Here is an 18,408-nt window from a genome sequence, read left to right on the forward strand (position 1 = left end):
CGGGTTCAATCCCTGGGTCAAGAAGATCCCCTGGAGAAGGGAATGGCACCCACTCCAGTATATTTGCCTGGAGAATCCCATGGATAGAGGAGCCAGGTGGGCTACAGTCCATACGGTCGCAAAGAGTGACTGAAGCAACTTAGCATGCATGTACATAAACACGCACCCTTACTAGACAAAGCAATTCCTAAATACAAACTTAGCTGAGTGCCTGGCCTATAGTAGGTGTTCAGCCTACTATATCTGTATATCTGTGGCAACTACATTCTTTTTTTGGATCCCATACTCACTCAGCTCCATGGCTAGTCTTCACAGTAACCTGTGTATCTTAGAAAAAAGCAGCCCTTCCTCAAGTCATTGGCTTGCCATTTGCAAAAAAATAATTGTAGTAACCATGCATACAGTGACTAAGAGGTGAATGGTGGCCCTGGAAGCCGTGCAATGTACAATCTGCATAACCATGAGCAGAAACATTGTCCCTACCCCCAATATAGCAAGAGGGCTTGCAGAATATTCAAGTCACCGATAGCCTCTGGAAATAGAGTTAGGCTCTTCTCAGAGGTAGGAATCACAAACCTTTGTCAGGCAGCCCCTTCTTTTACCTCTTCCTATGCTGATGCCCATTTACCCCCAATAACCAAGGCACCCAAGAAATAAGGCTTGGGTATAAGGAAAAGTCAGGTGACCAGCCAGGTTTTAGCAAGGCCAAGGGAGGAGGAGCTTCCCACTGCCTGATTGTATGGCCTAACACCAGACCCAAGTCCCCAGAATGCAGATAGAGGAGAGGGAAAGGATGGTGGGAAGGACCCCTCTATTTCCCTCTGTAGACTCAGGACTGGTGGGAGCAAAGCTGTTCAAACAGACACAGAGACAGGACCTTTAAAAAAAACCAAAGAAAACCCTGGTATCAACTTTATTGCTGATGGTTGTGGCCTCTTCCTCCCTATGCCCTCGTCTCTCCAGCGGTCCACAGCCCCTCCAGGATAGCACAGTGCTTAGGCTCTGCTGGGCCAGAGGCAAGGGAAGACAATCTGCCTCCCAAGTTGGCCACTGGCTCTGACCCTCCCCTGCCCCCACCCCACCCTATTGCACATCAAATCATGTAAACATGGCTACGGGCATGGCCCTGAACAGCAGTGAGGCAGATTGACGTGTAAACAGATTTGAGACCAGGAGCCAGACCAAGTCTTCAGCCCCACCCCATGCTGGGGCCCACAGTTAAATCTGCAGAAGCAAGGGGGCCTGGTCCCAAACTCTGGCTCAGATTATGCAGCAGTGCAGAAGGCTCAGCTCCCCTCTGCCACCCACCCTCTCAGATTCCAGGTCCTGAGGGCCACCCACCCCTAGGCGCCTCTCCAGGCCTGGGCAGCAGATGGCAGTGTCCAGTTTTCTCCCTCCCACCCCCAGCTGGAGGTCACTGGTGCTGGGTCTTCTTAGACACCCGGGGGAAACCAGAGACAGGCAACGGTAGTCTGTCCAGCCCTGGGGAAGAGGCAGGGGGGTAGTCAGAAGCAGGGTTTAGGTCACTCCTCAGAAGCCACAGAATGAGTGGTGAGTATGCCATCTCCCCTGCTTGGGATGACCACTGTTCCAGACAGTTCCATCTTACAACCACCCCACCAACCTCTCCCTGACTCCCTCTCACCAAAGGCCCGGATCAGCTCTGCCCGCACAGCTGCCGTGAAGGTCTTCACCAGACAGAGAGTGGTGAGGCCCGCAAAGGCTGCATTGTAGAGGAACACGATGTAGAAGTTGCCCAGCCAGTTGAAGCGTCCAAAGTCACCCAGCAGGTCAAAGCGAGTGAGCCCTGAAGTACAAAGGCCAGGATGGGAGGTAGGCTCCCCAACCCTTCCCTGGCTCAGAGCTGAGCTTTCTGCTGCCTCCTGGTGGCCACATCTCAACACTGCAACGGATAGGTTGGCTTCTATACATGAGCTGTTCCTACGTCCCAACTTGTCTCAGGGACAGTTCAGGGCAGTTGAAGCAAGTGTCAGCTGCTAGGCTTGCTCCAACTTCCCTTCCAGAGTCTGGCATCCTCTCCTGGAGTGTGTATGTGTGTGTCTATGTGTCTGCATGTGTTGGGGTTGGGGGGATCCCCTCTGGCTCCACGTATCCCAAGGAGCTCCCTGGGCCTGCTACTTGTTCCTGGGCCAGAAACCTCAAGCTGGTCACCACGTGTTCTTTTTCAGTAGACAGAGCAGTGTGGAGGCTGAGAAACTGGGCTCTTATGGCTGCTTTGGTTCATATCTGAACTCCACCCCATCTAACTGTGATCTGAAGCAACTTCCTTAAATGTCTGTGCCTCAGTTTCTTCAACTATAAAGTAGGGAATTAAAAAAAAAAAAAAAGTAGACAAAATAATGGGACTGTGAGAATTAAATGAGACAACACACATGAGGAACCATATGTGCCAGGAGCTATTCCAACACTTATTGCGCCCCTAACAATAATAATATAATTATCATAAATTAAAATTCTTGAGCCCCTCCCCTACTTAAAAAAATATTCCTACCAGCTTCCAACCTAAAAGGAACTAACTGCTGGACCCACAGGCCAAGTATCCTAAATCCCAAGGCATAAAGTAGAAATGGTAGAGTAGAGAGAATATAAACTTAAAAACCAAATAGAACTGATTTAAATACTAAATAAGGCTTCCCTGGTGGCTCAGACAGTAAGAAATCTGCCTGCAGTGTAGGAGACCTGTGTTTGATTCCTGGGTCAGGAAGATCCCCTGGAGAAGGAAAAGGCTACACACTGTAGTATTCTTGCCTGGAGAATCCTATGGACGGAGGAGCCTGGCAAGATACAGTCCATAGGGTTGCAGAGAGTCCAGCACGACTGATAATGTACAATAGATGGATGATAATGGTGGGAGAGGTGGGGAGCCTATGCAACTCCCCGACTACCTTGGGGTGAACACTTTTACCAGGTAATGCTCAAAAGTGTAACTAGTTTACCCCGAAGTAGTAGGGGAGTCGCATAGGTTCCCCTTCTCCCCCACCATCATCTAGATCCTAGCTCTAAAGATGGGAGGAGAATTGAGCTTAACATTTGATGCCCAGTGTGCAGAAAAAGCACTGGATGGGGGCTCAGGGTAGAGAGGTTCTGGCCTGACTCGGCCTTGCCTCAAGCTAGCTGTGTAACTCTGGGTAAATCAAGTAGCTCTCCTGTTTCTCATCTCTAAAATCAGAACGTTGGGACTTCCCTGGTGGTCCAGTGGTTAAGACTCAATACTTCCACTGCAGGGGGCATTGGCTCAATCCCTGGTTGGGGAACTAAGATCCCACATGCTCTATGGGTGCAGACAAAAGAAAAAAAAAAAATGTTTATCAGATGATCCCCCAAAGAAAGATTTTGGGGAAAGTGATGTAAATAAGAGAGGCCATGGGATGTAGCAAATGGAAAAAAATAATGAGCTTTGAAGCAACACTACTCTGAAGCCCAGCACAGCACTTTATAGAGCCTCTGTTATTCCATCTGTATAATGGAAGTAATACCTCCTCATAGGTTTGTTGTGGGAATCAGAGAGAGCAAGAATATAAGGGGTCTGCCTAGTACCAGTAGCTACTCAAAACAAGCCACTTCCTTTACCTCCTTTTGCTACTTACCCAGGGTTCGAGAGAAGACAGGAAGTGCTGAGCTTAGAACCAGGAGACAGACACAGTTCCCAATTATCTGGGTGGGAGTGAGGAAAGGGGAGGTCAGGGTCACAAAGCTGCCAGCAGTGAGTGCCCAGGTAAGCCCCAGGATGCTTCCTCCACTCCCGTCTGGCAGGTTCCCAGCTACCTGCATCATGGCCTACCTGCGTCATGGCCGTGTCATGCCATCTGGGCCGCAGTCCCCGGAAAAGTGGAGAGCTGTAGAAGCCCACGACTGAGGAGACCATCAGGTAACTGCCACTGGGTTAGGGAAGAACTGGCCCAGTCCCAAGGATCAATGCCTTGTCTCAAAGGGGATGGCCCTCTCTTCCCCCAGCCCTCCTTTTGAATCAACTGTTTTTCTTCTTTCTGAACCTCGGGCTGGCCAAGTCTTGCCCGCTTCCCCCTCACTCCCACTGTAGCTCTGCCCAGAGCCCCAGAGGAGATGGGTTTGAAGAAGAAAAGCAATGGTGGATTTCCAGAAGGATACAAGATAAGGACGACCTGAATGACGGCACCAAAGGAGCCCAGCTTGGAGAAGGAGACCTGGCCCAGAGAGGCACCCTGAGGGACAAAGAGGTGTCACTGTGCAGCACTCCCCATAGTCATCACCACCACCAACGCCCGGCCTCCCCTCTGGCCTCACCTTCTGCCCCCTCACCCAGCCTTGCTTAGGCCCTCCCCAAAAAGATGTGGTGGGTGGGCAGGAGGGCAGCCCGGTACCTGCATGCCCCGGGGCATGGCAGCCTCGTCAATGAGCAGCTCCAGGATGTGGATGGCCACAATGAGCACAGACAGGCCCTGTGGGAGGCAAGGTCATGGACTCCCACCCCTGTCCGAGCCCACAGATGTATCCAATGAGTTGAGAATGTTAAGAGCAGACTCTCTGGTCCATCATTTTCGGTTTTCAGTTAGATGTGTGGGACCTCCCAAAGGTTAATGCTAGCAACAGAGCACCTTTGAGAGTACCTTATATCAGACTTACAGGTACAGATGCAAAAAGCCCAAAGAGTTTTGTTTGTTTGTTTGTTTGGGGTGTTTTTGGACGTGCCACACAGCTCATGGGATATTAGTTCCCCCGACCAGGGATCGAACCCATGCCCTCTTCAGTGGAAGTGCAGAGTCTTAACCACTGGATTGCCAGGGAGGTCCCGTGCATGTGTGCGTGCTAAGTCACTTTAGTCGTGTCTGACTCTTTGTGACCTTATGGACTGTAGCCCACCAGGCTCCTCTGTCCACGGGGATTGTCCAGGCAAAAATACTGGAGTGGATTGTCATGCCCTCCTCTGGGGATCTTACTAACTCAAGGATCAAACCTGCATCTCTTATGTCTCCTGCATTGGCAGGCAGGTTCTTTACTACTAGCGCCACCTGGGAAGCTCCCAGGGAAGTTTCCAAAAGGCAAAAGAGAAAAATATACATCTTTCTTCAAACCAATAAGACTTATTTCCAAGTCCATGATGTAGCAAGTTGAGGGGATGGACTGGATTTTAACCTTTATTTTCATCCCAGAGCAAACCTGCATAATGGCTTAGGCCCTATGTGACCTTGGGTAAATTCTTTTTTTTCCCTCTTTTTGGGTAACTTTTTAAACTTGTTTCTTCATCTACAAAATGGGGACTGATGTGCTTCGCAAAAGTAGGTACTCATTGAGAGGCAGCTACTATTATTGAAGGAGGTCCTTGCACCTCCTTCCTCCTCCCTGTGAAGGGCTAAAGTACTCAAGGTGCTACCACTGCCCAACCCACCAAGTCTGGTGTACGTACCGTCAGCATCAGCAAGCACAGCATGGCCAGGGGGTAGCCCAAGTTCCGCTGCCAGGCTGAAGCCTTCCGCCGCTTCTCTGTGCAGGAATGGGAAAGCAGTTTGCAAGGGCCTGGAAGGAGGAGCTTCTCTCCTTGGGGAAAGCCAGGCATCCCAATGCCTACCAACCCACATACCCAGCAGGACCCTCTGTGTCTGCAGAGCCAGGACCTGTCTGTGCAGCAGTTCCATGTCCAAGGGCAGCCAGCAGGAGGTGGGATCTGGGGGCAGAGATGATGGTGCTGTGTCCTAGTCCCGCCACCCCTGCCCAAGCCACGCCCATCATGCCAGCTGGGAAGGACTGTGTCTCACTACAAATCCTGCGGGTCAAAGCTGCTTCCTCAAAGGCTGAGCAGTGCAGCTGCTCCTCCAGGTCCTCCAGGAGCTGTGGGCGTCAGGAAAGGGAGGGATGGACTGTCAGAGGCTCCTCGATCACAAGAGCCCAAGAGCTCCCTGCTCACCTTAAGGATCCATTGTCCTTTTCCTTCCCCTCCCCTCATCATCACCCTGTGACTGGTGACCTTATCCAGTCCCTCCCAACTATCTTGTGCTCTGCTTTGTGTGTCTGGTGACCAGCTCCAGATGTTGGGGGTCAAGGATACAGGAACCAGCAAAGGCTGTGGTCCTCTGCAAGGTGTGCACAGAACAGCTGGACAGTGGCTTCATAGATGGGCTCCAGCTCTTCAGAAAGCTCCCCCGGCAGGGTCCAAGGACAAGAAGCACTACATACCCGGGGCTTGACCAGCAGCTTCCCAGTGACCGAGAACATGCGGGCGAGGCCCAGTGGGGTACACACTGTGGAGACAGGAGGCAGTCATCCGCCAGAGCGTTTTCTCCATCGCCTGCCCTGTCCGCCCCTGCATTCCGCCCTCTACCGGGGGTGCTCTGGCCCCGGAACCTTCCCCACCCTCTCCTGGGCTCTGGACACTCACCCAGGAGCAGCAGGACCCCAAGGAAGGAGATGCAGGAGTAGAGGTAGGGGAGGTAGTACTCCCAGAAGTCTGAAGATGAAAAAAAAAAGGACTGTCAGCCCAGCTCTCTCCTCCTGCTTACTCGGGGCTGACAGGCCCCAGAGACCAGGCAGGGGCAAGGTAAGTCATGAAGATGAGGAAGACTGGCTGGCAAGACAGGGAGTGGCAGAGACTACAGCAAACTGCAGCTCCTCAGCGCTCTCTAAAGGGCACAGCCACTGTTTGGCCCAAGTCACCAGGGCCTAGTGTGGCCAGGTCCTCAACCTGCTTAAGCACAACCAGAAACCTGGATATCAGTGTGAAATCTCCCAATTTCAACAGACTCATATGTTTTTTAACTCATTGCATGAGCCCAGTGGAACACTTCCACAGGTTAGATGTGGCCTGAAGCCCATCAGTTTTGAAACTTCAGTCTAAGGGAGAAGGTCCCAACTTCTGCCGCCTTAGAGAGATACATTGGTTCTAGACAGAGGAACGTGAGCCGGCTGAGGGGTGGGGAGGAAGCTGGTCTTCTCACCATAGAGGGACTCCCTGCTGGCCTTGTTGTTGTCCACAATGGCAGAGGCTACCCACACCATGCCCAGGACCAGCAGAGTGAGGAGCATCAGCATCACCACCGTCTCATAGACCCGGGCCAGGACGCCCTGTGGGAGGAGGCAGTAGGTTTCGGGGGTGGGGATGGCAGTGTGGGGAAGGAAGGAGACAGGGGAGATGGCAGCCTGGCTTGGGAACCAGAGAGGACTGGATTCAGGAGGCAGCAGAGGGTGTTTCCTTCTTATTCTGCTTAGTTACTCTGTCCTCCTACCCCGCAATCTGGGGCCATTCCCTCTACTGGATATTCTTCATTTGCAATCCCCCTTCCCAGACCCCTTCTCCATCCTTGTCTTGCCCTGGGAAGCTGACCCCCGAGGTCTGCATCACACAAGCTCTTTGCCCTCTTGGGACTTTCCCGGCAGTCCAGTGGTTATGTTATGACTCTGCGCTTCTACTGCAAGGGGCATGGGTTCAATTCCTGGACTGGGAACTAATTCCCACAAGACACTTAAAAAAAAAAAAATCAAGCTCTGGTTTTCTGTTCATCTTGCCCAATGGAGAGGGCTGGCAGGAGAGTGGAAGGTAGGAAGAAAGAGAGGCCAGGGTGTTTTTTCTGTGTTTCCTCCCACCTTTGGCACCTCTGACACTAACTCCTCTCTTGGGTGGCCACACCTCTTCAGCTTCAACTACCAGTGGGTTCTAAAAATTATTTCTTCCTTTGGCTCCCTCAGGTCGAGGATGGTAATGACTTCCTGTTGTCACTAGTGCCTCAAGCTCCTCAGTGCTGACTGCTGCTGCTGCTAAGTCGCTTCAGTCGTGTCCGACTCTGTGCAACCCTATAGACGGCAGCCCACCAGGCTTCCCCGTCCCTGGGATTCTCCAGGCAAGAACACTGGAGTGGGTTGCCATTTCCTTCCTCTGCAAATAGTCTCTTCATTAAAACCTCTTCAGTTGAACCATCTCAGTGGAATACTGTTTCCGGTCTGCATTGATTGATTGATACATTCCCCGACTCACCTTTCTGGAGCCAGCAAAGCCCTCAGACTCAGTGAAGAAGTATGCAAAGGGCATGAGGAAGATGAGGGACAAGTTGGAAAAGAGAAAAACAAGGTTCCAGAGGCCTAGTGCAAAAAAAGGAAAAGCAGAGATGGTCATTAAGGGGGACGCCCCAACCCACTGAGGACTGACCATGTGACAAGGGAAAGTGGAAGGGATAGGGTGATCTATGACTGACTAGCCCCAGGCTGTGTCTGCCTGACCCGATCTGCTCCCCGTCCCCACCCTCAGCTGCAACCAGGATCAACGCACAGTGGATGAGGGAGCCGTTGAGCCACTGGATGTAGTAGTTCCGAGGCAGTGAGAGCAGCACTTCGTTGCTGATGATAGAGAAGGGCAGGAGCAGGACAGCGCCCAGGGCGACTGCCAGGGTGAAGGTGCACAGCTCGAGCCTGGGCAGAGAAGGGGTAGTGCCCCTGCTTAGCTCCGACATTCACTTCCCTGGGCCTAAGAAGCCCCATCCATCCCATGGGCACCTGTGACTCCTAGAACCAGCTGGAGCAATGACAGACCCAGGGAAAGAGCTGGCACTCTACCTGCTGCCTCGTACCCCAGCCTTCACCTCCAGGGAAGCCTTGGCACATGGGATGGGCACATTTCAGGAATTCATGGGAACCTGGTCACCAGCCATGTCACTTGCCCAGACTGTCCCCAGGAATGCGGTCTTCCCGCAGTGTCTGTAGGGTGTGCCAGGCATGATGCCAAGATAATGGGCCTGACTTCTCTGCTCACCTCAGGGATGTGGATTTCTGAGCCTGGAGAGAGTAGGGTCACCCCATATGCATAAGGGCACTAAGGCAAAGGGATTGACAAGGGGAGTTGAAACCCAGCTTCACAGCCAAGACCTGCGCCCTAGATTGCATCAGCTCAAAAGAAGGGACACTTATCTAGTTGGTCCATGAGGGATGAGAGTGGGGGTTGCCTTTTAATTTGTTGTCTGTTGAACCACAGGAGTCATCTCTATATTTTTCTCTATAGGTGCTAGTTGATAATAATAGCCTACAGTTAGGGCCATTCTCTCAGAACCAAGCAAGCCCCACCCTTGGGGGTTCCACCTTCCCTATCCCCTGGCATTTCCATCAGTCTGCATCCCTACCCCACCCCTTCTCCAATGGCTGCTGGGAGGTGGAGCCAAGTTGGAGCTGCTTCTGGTGACTCAGGCCCCCAGCAGACAGTTCCTGGCCAAGAGGCTCCTTGAAGCTCCCAGCCAAACCAGGCAGACAGGAAGAGCAGCTTTTCCAAGAGTCCCCAGGATGGTGTAAAGCCGGAAAAAAGCAGAAATGGGGCGGAAGCAGAAATTGTTTCGGACATTTCACTCTCTCCCTGCTCCCAGGGCCTCACTAGATCCCAGCTTCCAAAGGCTACAAGTGCCGGCGTTGAGGCAGCAGTACTTACGCAATCTTGTTGACCGTGGCATCTTCTTCATCTACTACAAAAGACAGAGGCATGGGGAAGAGGCAGGTCATCAGTGGGCAGCTCTGGGAATGATCTGTGTCACACAGCGCCCTCCTGCTCCCTCCCTGTCCCCTGAAGAGGGGCCTGGGCTCACTGAGGCAGAGCTGGACAGGAGGCTCAGGAGAGCTCACGCTATGAACCCCACAATCCACTCTGCCGGGGTGGCAGCTTAAAGATCAGTGGTCCCGGGGGGTGAGAGCATGAAATTCCCCCACTTCCCTCCTTCCCCAGATCTTCTCCACCATAGGTTCCTCTTTGTAAGCTGAAAATACAATAAATGACCAGTCTGTGAGCTTGGTTACATCAGTGGCAAGGTAGAGTGAAGGGAAATGGGGAGAGGGGTTGGAAATCACAGAGAAAGTCCCCAGGGGAATCACACTGAGGAGTAGCTGCCTCCTTGGCTGAGGGTGCATGAAGCCATCTGGAGGAGAGGAAAGGTTCCGGCCAGGACCGGACGATCTGGAGTTAGGAACTGGGACAAGTGCGTCCCCCTCAATCACAGAATGCCTACTGAAAGCCTTAATACGAATTCTCTGCAAAGAGAAAGGTCACCATCACCACTGGGGTGGGACCCCAGTGGTCAGGGAGGCCTCTGGTCCTGGGTGTAGGAGCTCTAGGAGATGGGCTTGTGCCCATGACAACATTCACCCTGCAGTTGCCCTGCTGAGGTTCACAGAGAGTTTTCACATTAGCCATCATATTTGGTCCACACAATAACAATGGACTGGGTAGAAATTGTTAGGCTCATTTTATTTTGTAGAGAATGAAACTGAGGTCATAAAAGTTACATGACTGGCCCTCCTTCTAGACTCTCCACTCTACCACCTTGTCCCTGCCTGTGGAGGAAGGGAGGCAGAAGCTCAAGAACAGACACCTCTACTTTCCCAGCAAGCAACACAGCCCTCTTCCCCTGAGGCTGGTGCCATAGCAACAGGAACACTGGCAGAGGGCAGGCAGGAGGGAGGGAAGTCACAGGTACCTGTGGTAAACTCAGCAGGCTTCTTGAAGCGGGTCAGGGCGATGTGGCAGAAGATGTAGAGAGTCGCAAACAGCAGTGTTGAGATCTGCGGCAGAAAGTGAGCAAGATGAAAAGCTCTAATCCCCAAACATTTCACAGCTCCAGTGGCCTCTCTGTTAATTCCATGGGGACAATTTCCCCAAACTAGACTCCATACATCCAGGGGTTCCATCTTTCTCCCCAGTACTTCCTTCTAATCAAGGCCTCAGGGACTGACACATGCACTTGGGGACAGAGCACCATGTCCAGCTCTATGAGGGTTTTTTCCCCGGGAGAAAATAGTTTCAGCTGAACCCTGGTTGGTGCATGGGCAGAGAAGACTCCTAGAGATGCACATATCCACACATCTGAAAAAGGCCACAGAACCAGAGAGGATTTCTTCATAGTACATAATTGGAAAAGCAAATTTGAGGGGAAGAAAGGGATGTCTTCATTGTGCTGGCACTCCACTCCCTCTCCCTCCACTCCCACCTTGATCTAAGCTCCGGGAGAGAAGAAGAAGGAATTGTGTTCCTAGACCAACTCAGAACTTCTACTCTGTTTATTCAGGGACCCTAAAAGATCAGGTCTGCTCTGGGCCAAACCAGAGTCTCTTTCATGCCCTGCCCATAATAGTAGGCTTTAATTGGGGTTCCACATCTATAAAGCTTCTAGAGCTGGGATCAAAACCTTTAAAAGCTATCAATCCATGGTCCCTACCTAAAGTAATTTCCAGCTCCCAGGGTAGGTCTCTCAGGGTCTGTCCCATGCCCCTCATGACTAGTCCTCCAATGGACAGTTATGGCAGGACTTGACCAGGTTATCCTACACATGCATACATTCCCACCCTACCCCAAGTAAGCTGCTATTGCTCAGGGGAGGAGCCACTGGTCACCTTGGCTCACAATCAGGGTCAGAGAATCTTGAGATGTTATTGTGTTTGAAGTGGGCTAAGAAGGCAGGATCAGTCTCATAGGTGCTCCAGTCCCCAAGAGAAGCTGACCCTACAGGGAATCTGCATACAGCTATCTAAGCAAAGAGAGAAGACACAGACCCCAGGACAAACATGGGTCTAGGACAAAATTGTAGCTTTTAACAATAGGGAAGTAGAGTAGAATGAGCCACTTGGATTTCAGCTCCAAGATTTTTACTGCCTAGTGCTCTGCCCTGGGCGAGCGTAATAAGCAGGAAGGCAGGAGGGCTCAAAAGGTCAGGCTGGAGTTCCATGCAGGTCCAGCAGAGGCTAGGTGATTCTCTAGAGCAGGGGACTGGAGCCATGTGTGAGATGTACTAGAAGCCCTCAGGATGCCCTTGACCAGCGCTGACGTCCTCAGCTAATGGGACTAAAGGATGGGACGACATTCAGGAGGCTGCTTCTCTCTCCAAGATCTCTTCCCTCCCTGTTCTTTAGGAAAGTGGGTCTCTGGCTCTCCACTGTCTCAAGGCCCGGGTATGACTCCAGGATATGCCCAACCCTGCCATGTGCAACCCTCCACTAAGAAACGTACAAGGAAAGCTTTCTGAAAGCAGATCTGGAGTTCCCACGCATGGACTGATAAACTCCCTACTTTTCAGTCCTCACAGATAAAGGCAGACCTAGTTATGCCTTGGCTCACTTTAGCCCTCCTCCAATCTGAAGCTGCCCAGGGCAGACTGGAGCCCAGTCTGAGAAAAATGAAGGACGACCCCTACAGCGGGTCCTCCACTCACTAACTTCTATTCTTCTAAACCTTTCCCTTTCCCTTTAGTATTTGGGAGTGAGGGCTACCCTGAGGAGCTCTGAGGAAGGAAAGGAGAAAGGAAAGATATGAGAGTTTAGAGCAGGTGCAAGAAAAATGCGATCCCCTAAGCTCCCCTGGGTGCCCCTGGCCCAGAAGTGAGGAGTCCCTAGCTGTGTGACAGTTTCAGCTGTTACTCTAGGTGGCAGTGAGCAAGTAAGGAAAGCAGCCAGAAGCCCTCCGTCGCCCCGGGGGCGACCCTTCAGAGGAAATCCCTGAATGGCTGCGAAGCTAGGAAACTCGGCTTGCAGAGTCTCTAACAAAACACCAATAAGGGCGAGGAAAAGAAGGGGACACTTTAGTTGTTCTCCATTTCTACACGGTAGAATCCACCCCAGGAAGAGTCCTTTCCTCCAAAGTGAGAAACCCACCAAAGTTCCCTGATCATCTCCCCTTCATCAAACATCATTTGGGTTTGAGAAGTCGTTGCAAACAAGCCTTCCCCAAGTTAAACCCATCCCTCTCCGACTATCTGACTGAAATCGGCAGGCTCACCAGATTCCCAGACACGGGAAGACCCGCACTCGGATCACTGGCGCGCGGGGGGCGGGGGGTGGGGCGGACAGGAGGGAGGGCGGGGCGGGGGGGGGGCGGGGAGAGGCGTATAGAGGGGAGGAACGGAAACCGATCGGCTTTGTTTATCGCGCAGCTACTCAGCTGGAGACGATCTAGGGATTCGCCAGCCCGAGCACTAGTCGGACCAGGGCTCTTGGTCGCTCGCCCCTGGACCAAACAGGGTCTGCCGGCGCTGTGCCCAGGGGGTCTCACTCCGATCCGGACGTCTCCCTCTCCCGCGACACCCGTGCTTCTCCCCAACTTGGTCCTACCCTTCCAGCCCGGATCCCGGACTCACAATGCACTCGCGGACCCGCTCGTGGAATAGCTGCTCTCGCACGGATAGCACTTCGTAGTCAGCTCCTTCCATACTCTGCTCAGCATGACTGGGGCTGGGGTGTCTCTGGGCCCGGGGAGGACCAGCGGCGATGAAACCGCCGCCGCCAAGCACCCGGACCCAGCGAAGGAGCCTTACCTTGCAGCCTGTGACGGAAACTCGGAGTAATCTGGAGCTCAGATTCTGTTGTCTGAGCGCCCCGCCCTTAAAGGGGCAGGCACCAGCTGGCCTCGTTTTAAAGGGCCCCGATTCCCCTCTGCTCCCTCCCCTTTAAGGTCAGGCTTTCAGTATAGTTTCAACGCAAACACCCGTCAACAGGAAAGCTAAGGGGAAGCGTAGTCTTGGTTCTATTTTACTAGAGGCCGAGTGACGACACAACGGATGGGCGGGATAATTCCAGGGAGCGGAACTCATTGGCTTCTAGAGAGGGAGCTGCCGCTCTTCGCTAGAGGAACGCTGATAGGCTTGCCCTGTGGAAAGAGGCGGGATCTTTGGGGCCTACCGGTGCTCCTTCTGAAACTAAGCAACTGCCTTTTTCACCTCCCTTAGTTGATAAGCGACCAGTATGACCTTGGCAAGATGAGCCATTTGAATCAGGCCAGCCAGGTGGGATGTGAGAGTACCATAGGGGTTCTGAAAGGTAGCTCTGCTCAGTAACCCAAGATTCATAGTAGCTTTTTCTGAAAGTGTTTTTGTTGGGGCGAGGAACCCTCAGCCGCCAAGAAATTTTCACTCAGTCACTTTTGTGGGAGCCCCTATGTGTGCTGGAACAAATAGCAAAGAAAACGGAATAGAAAGCTACAGAAGTATCCACCCTAAGCTTTGTGAGGAAATGCCCACAGGGGATCATGGGCTGAGTCAAACATTAACTGACCACCTGCTATGTGCCACTCACCTTCTAGATTTTATCTCATTTTATCTTTACCTGAACAACCCTTCAGGGAAAGGCGTGATTAGCATTTTAGATTTTAGAAAACGGTGAGAGGTTGTCACAAAATTAAGGAATGCAAGTTTCCTTCCTATGACCTTGATAATGGGTACTGTTTGGGAAGTCCCACCTTCATAGACTCAAACCGATCCTCTCAAATAGAGGGAGCATTACAGGGAAACTTAAAAGAAGGCCTGAGTTTTGCAAAGCCCCCAGCTGAAGAATAAGAACACAATTCTAGTGGCCTAGATCGTGTCCCGTTACTATCTGAGCAAGAGTTGGGGCCAGAATGTACAACTGAGTTCTCTACTCTTAAAATTTCTGCAGGGCAAGTTACTTTGATCTCTTTTCTGTTTCCCCAGTGATTTGCAGTAGAACCTTGGAAATATATACTTGTGTATACACACATAGGGCTTCCCAGGTGGTGCAGTGGTAAAGAATCTGCCTGCCAATGCAGAAGAGGCAAGAGACACAGGTTTGATCCCTGTGTTGGGAAGGTCCCTTGGAGTAGGAAATGGCAACCTACTCTCCAGTATTCTTGCCTGGAGAATCCCATGGACAGAGGAGCCTGGTGGGCTACAGTCCACGGGTCGCAAAGAGTCAGACACAACTGAGCACATACATACAATACACATATATTAGTGTTTGTGTGTATATATAATATCTATACATATGTGTATGTATATATATAGTAGCAAGATAATGAATGGACCTGAAGAGCTGATTTCCCTTATAGTAACCAAACTTGGAGTGAACAGAATCCAATAGGGCGAGTGGGCAGAGATAGTAAGCAAATACAGCTGGCTGGATCCTTGGCTTTGTTGCATGGAAGGAGAAGAGAGCACAGAGAAGTGGGTTGGGCCTGCTGAATGACCCTGGCACTTATCTCAAGCAAAGTATTTTAACGATCTTGTTAAAACACAAATCTGCCCCTACTCAAAAGCCCTCAAAAGCAGTCTACTTGCATTTAGAAATTCACCTGCCTTAAAGTAAGAATACAAAGCCCCGGGGAATTTCCTGGTGGTCCAGTCGTTAGGACATGGCACTTTCACTACCAAGTTCAGTTCAGTCTCTGTCCATCACCAACTCCCGGAGTTCACTCAGACTCACGTCCATTGAGTCAGTGATGACATCAGTCACTACCAAGGGCCTGGGTTAAATCCCTAGTCCAGGAACTAAGATTCCACAAGATGCTAGAGGCTGCCAAAACAACAACAACAACAACAACAAAGGAACAAACAAAAAAGCCCTCAGGGGTTACGAAATGGTAACCTCTGGGCTGCAGTAGACATGCTGTGTTTTGTTTGGCTTACAGAATCTTCAGCAAATTTGAACAGATGCGCCTTGTCAGCCCAGTTGTGCATTTGAATTTGTGACCTGGAAGGAAGCACTTCTCTGCTGCTTCAACTTGGCCTCATCCTCACCCTGACCTTTCCTCAGTTCCTGGTGGACCCTGCGCATCTCTTTCCTGCCCGGGAAAGAGCCATACTTGCTGTTTCTTCTCTCTGGAAGAGTTCTCCCTTCCCCTCCTTCTTCCCAGTTCACTTTTGCTTGGCTCTGGTCTCCTTCAGATTTGAACTTAAATGTTACCCCAGTACCTTATCTAAAGCAATCTAATTTTGTCCTTTTATTTATCACATGCGTGCTAAGTCACTTCAGTTGTGTCTGTTTCCTACCCTATGGATTGTAGCTTGCCAGGCTTCTCTGTCCATGGGATTCTCCAGGCAAGAATACTGGAGTGGGTTGCCATGCCCTCCTCCAGGGGATCTTCTCGACCCAGGGATCAAACCTGAGTCTCTTAGGTCTCCTGCATAGGGAGGTGGGTTCTTTACCCACTAGCACCACTGAGAAGCCCTTTATTTATCACAAGTTGCCATAATTTAATTTGTTTGCATTTGTTTGTTTCCCCCATATAGGTTCCTAAAGGGAAATAATCATATATGTCTTGAATACAGTTACTCTTAAACTCTTATCCCCATGTGTAATTCATGTAGGCACTCAAATATTGGCAGATGTCGTGAGAAAGATGGCAGACATTGCTGATTATCAGAAGAGCTGGGTTCTGATTCTAGCATTGTCATCCTGGGTTACACTTGATCTCACTTGCCAGACTGGAAGACCCTTAAGATTGCTTCAAAATTTATGAATCTAATGTTCACTGCCCTTTATAGTTTACACAGTGCAGTGACATCACCCAAGTCACAAACTGTTACATGTGATTCCTTTAGCAACTGGCTAACATAGGTTCTGCTTAGAGATTTATCATCATCCAGAATGTACAACTGAAGTAAACTTTTAAAAGGCAAAATATCAATAAACTGGAAAGTGCATAGTTTAAGCTTAGAACTGAGAAAAATAATCTAGAAGACTTCCTTTGAGAAAGTAGTAATCGAATTTATTTGCTTTCAGGTCCTTGAGCCCTTGTTTACAAATTTGTTGGAAGCAAAATAACTTTCTTTCCATTGCCTATGTTTAGAATTAGCAAAAGCATCTCTGTTTACTGACTTATCACTCAGAACACTATGCAAAAAGATGCTACACATTCTCTTCTTAAACTTATCAAATCTCCCTTTGTCCATATCCTATCTTCCAAGGCTCAACCCAGCTATCTTTTCTTCCATCTTTTCTTGAAGGGATTTCCACCTTCTCTAAGCAGCATCCAGTTGCATAGTTAGTTCAGTGACCAATTAGACATATATGCCCTGTTTTGGAACATTCATTACCTTGAGCTGTTATTTAAATCTTTTGTATTGTTTAACTTTACCTCCATTTGTGTCTTTTCTCCTTTCCTCTCTCCTTAGAGGGTTGGAAACCTGTATTTGGCTTCTAATTCACCCCTTTCATTTCAACCCCAGTTCTTAACCCAGTGTAGTTCTCACAGTAAACACGCTACTAGTACTAGACAATGTTTGTGGATCTGATCTGCCCAGGAGATTAGTTACCTATTCTTAGTAGGGGAGGGGCCCCCTGGACTGTGGAGAGTAAATTTCAGTGTCCTCGAGCAACACAGGGAAGGGAACTAATCCAGACTGAGCCTCCACTAAATGCTAAAGATCAACAGATACTTTACGAAGATTAGTTAATTGGGTGTCACAAGGACCTTACAAAATAGACTTTATTTATTTATTTATAGATGAGGAATCAATTCAAAGAGATTAAGTAACTTGTACAAGGACTTACAATAGTAAGTGGTATAACTTGGCCTCTCTGACTCCAAAGCCTCCTTTTCCCCCAATATTCTGCAGTTGTCTTTTAGTAGATACATTCCCCCTACTTCTGCATTCCCTTCATTACTATATTGCTTAGATACTTAGGGTAATAGACTGCTAAAATTTGAACTTTAGTATCCTCAAGAACCTTGGCACCTTCCAGCTTATTTAAAGGGCTCACTGGGGACTTCCCTGGTGATCCAGTGATTAGGAATCCACCTTCCAATGCAGGGGATATGGGTTCAATCTCTGATCAGGGAACTAAGATTCCACATGCCACAGTGCAACTTAGCCTTCAAGTCACAACTAGAAGCTGCCTGCTCTAGAGCCCAAACGCCACAACTAAGACCCAACACAGCCAAATAACTAACAATAAATACAGAAATAAGTATTTAGATGGATAAATAAAATAAAGGGCTCACTGTTCTGTTCCTTCTTGTGGGGCTATCTTTGAGCTTCCAAATGATAAAGACTTATTGCTGAATAGCACTTTGAGAGGAGCAGACAGAACACCCAGGGCCACCAGTCCCAGAGGTGACTGGGGAGAGAGAGGGCAGAGAGGGGCATGAGAAAAAGTTGCTCTTTTCTTTAAATGAAAGTCTCAAAAGCTTTTCATTCAGATTATAGGTTATTTTCATTTTCTCATTGCTTATCTACAAGTCCTAATTTTCCCCACAAAAAACACAGTATTTACAGAAAAATTCCTGTTCACTCTGACTACCATGGGCTGAATATGTACCCCTAAAATGCATGTTAAAACTCTCATCCTCAGCATGATGTATTAGGAGGTGGGAACTTTGGGAGGTAATTAGGTTCAGATGAGGTCAAGAAGTACAACCCTCCTGATGGGATTATTATCTTTTTTTTTTTGGTAGCTCCATGCCCTATGCAGGATCCCCCACTAGGGTTGGAACCCATGTCCCCTGCATTGGTAGTGTGGAGTCCTAACTACCGCACCACCAGGGAAGTCCCAGGATTTATCATCTTTCTAAGAAGAGGAAGGGAATAGTTGTTTTTTCTCTTCTCCACAAGAGGACTCAGCAAGAAGATGGCCAGACATCTGCAAACCAGTTAAGAAGGCTCTCTCTTGCCCCTGAATCTGCTAGCATCTTGGTTTTGGATTTATCAGTCTCCAAATCTTTGAGAA

At 49.9% G+C, this 18,408-nt stretch overlaps 1 protein-coding gene across 6 annotated transcripts; it reads right to left on the reverse strand.

The window, feature by feature from the left end:
* Positions 1 to 882: 882 nt before the first annotated feature.
* Positions 883 to 13,406, reverse strand: LMBR1L (limb development membrane protein 1 like). Of its 6 annotated transcripts, none has more exons than XM_055582682.1 (17): positions 13,086 to 13,406; positions 10,437 to 10,521; positions 9,398 to 9,428; positions 8,255 to 8,394; positions 7,964 to 8,067; positions 6,930 to 7,056; positions 6,374 to 6,442; positions 6,172 to 6,236; positions 5,754 to 5,826; positions 5,579 to 5,662; positions 5,405 to 5,481; positions 4,362 to 4,439; positions 4,129 to 4,202; positions 3,803 to 3,893; positions 3,609 to 3,675; positions 1,646 to 1,807; positions 883 to 1,482 (listed from the first exon to the last, which is right to left on the reverse strand). In XM_055582682.1, the coding sequence occupies exons 1-17, from the start codon at positions 13,155 to 13,157 to the stop codon at positions 1,415 to 1,417; spliced, it is 1,467 nt and encodes a 488-aa protein (XP_055438657.1). In that variant the 5' UTR covers positions 13,158 to 13,406; the 3' UTR covers positions 883 to 1,414. The 6 variants fall into 6 exon arrangements, with proteins under 6 accessions (XP_055438657.1, XP_055438650.1, XP_055438690.1 ...); XM_055582675.1 differs by having other exon boundaries at positions 9,398 to 9,431; positions 13,086 to 13,405; XM_055582715.1 differs by having other exon boundaries at positions 9,398 to 9,431; positions 13,263 to 13,394.
* Positions 13,407 to 18,408: the final 5,002 nt, after the last annotated feature.

The sequence above is a fragment of the Bubalus kerabau genome, chromosome 1 (genome assembly GCF_029407905.1).
Source record: "Bubalus kerabau isolate K-KA32 ecotype Philippines breed swamp buffalo chromosome 1, PCC_UOA_SB_1v2, whole genome shotgun sequence".
NCBI classification, from domain to species: domain Eukaryota; kingdom Metazoa; phylum Chordata; class Mammalia; order Artiodactyla; family Bovidae; genus Bubalus; species Bubalus kerabau.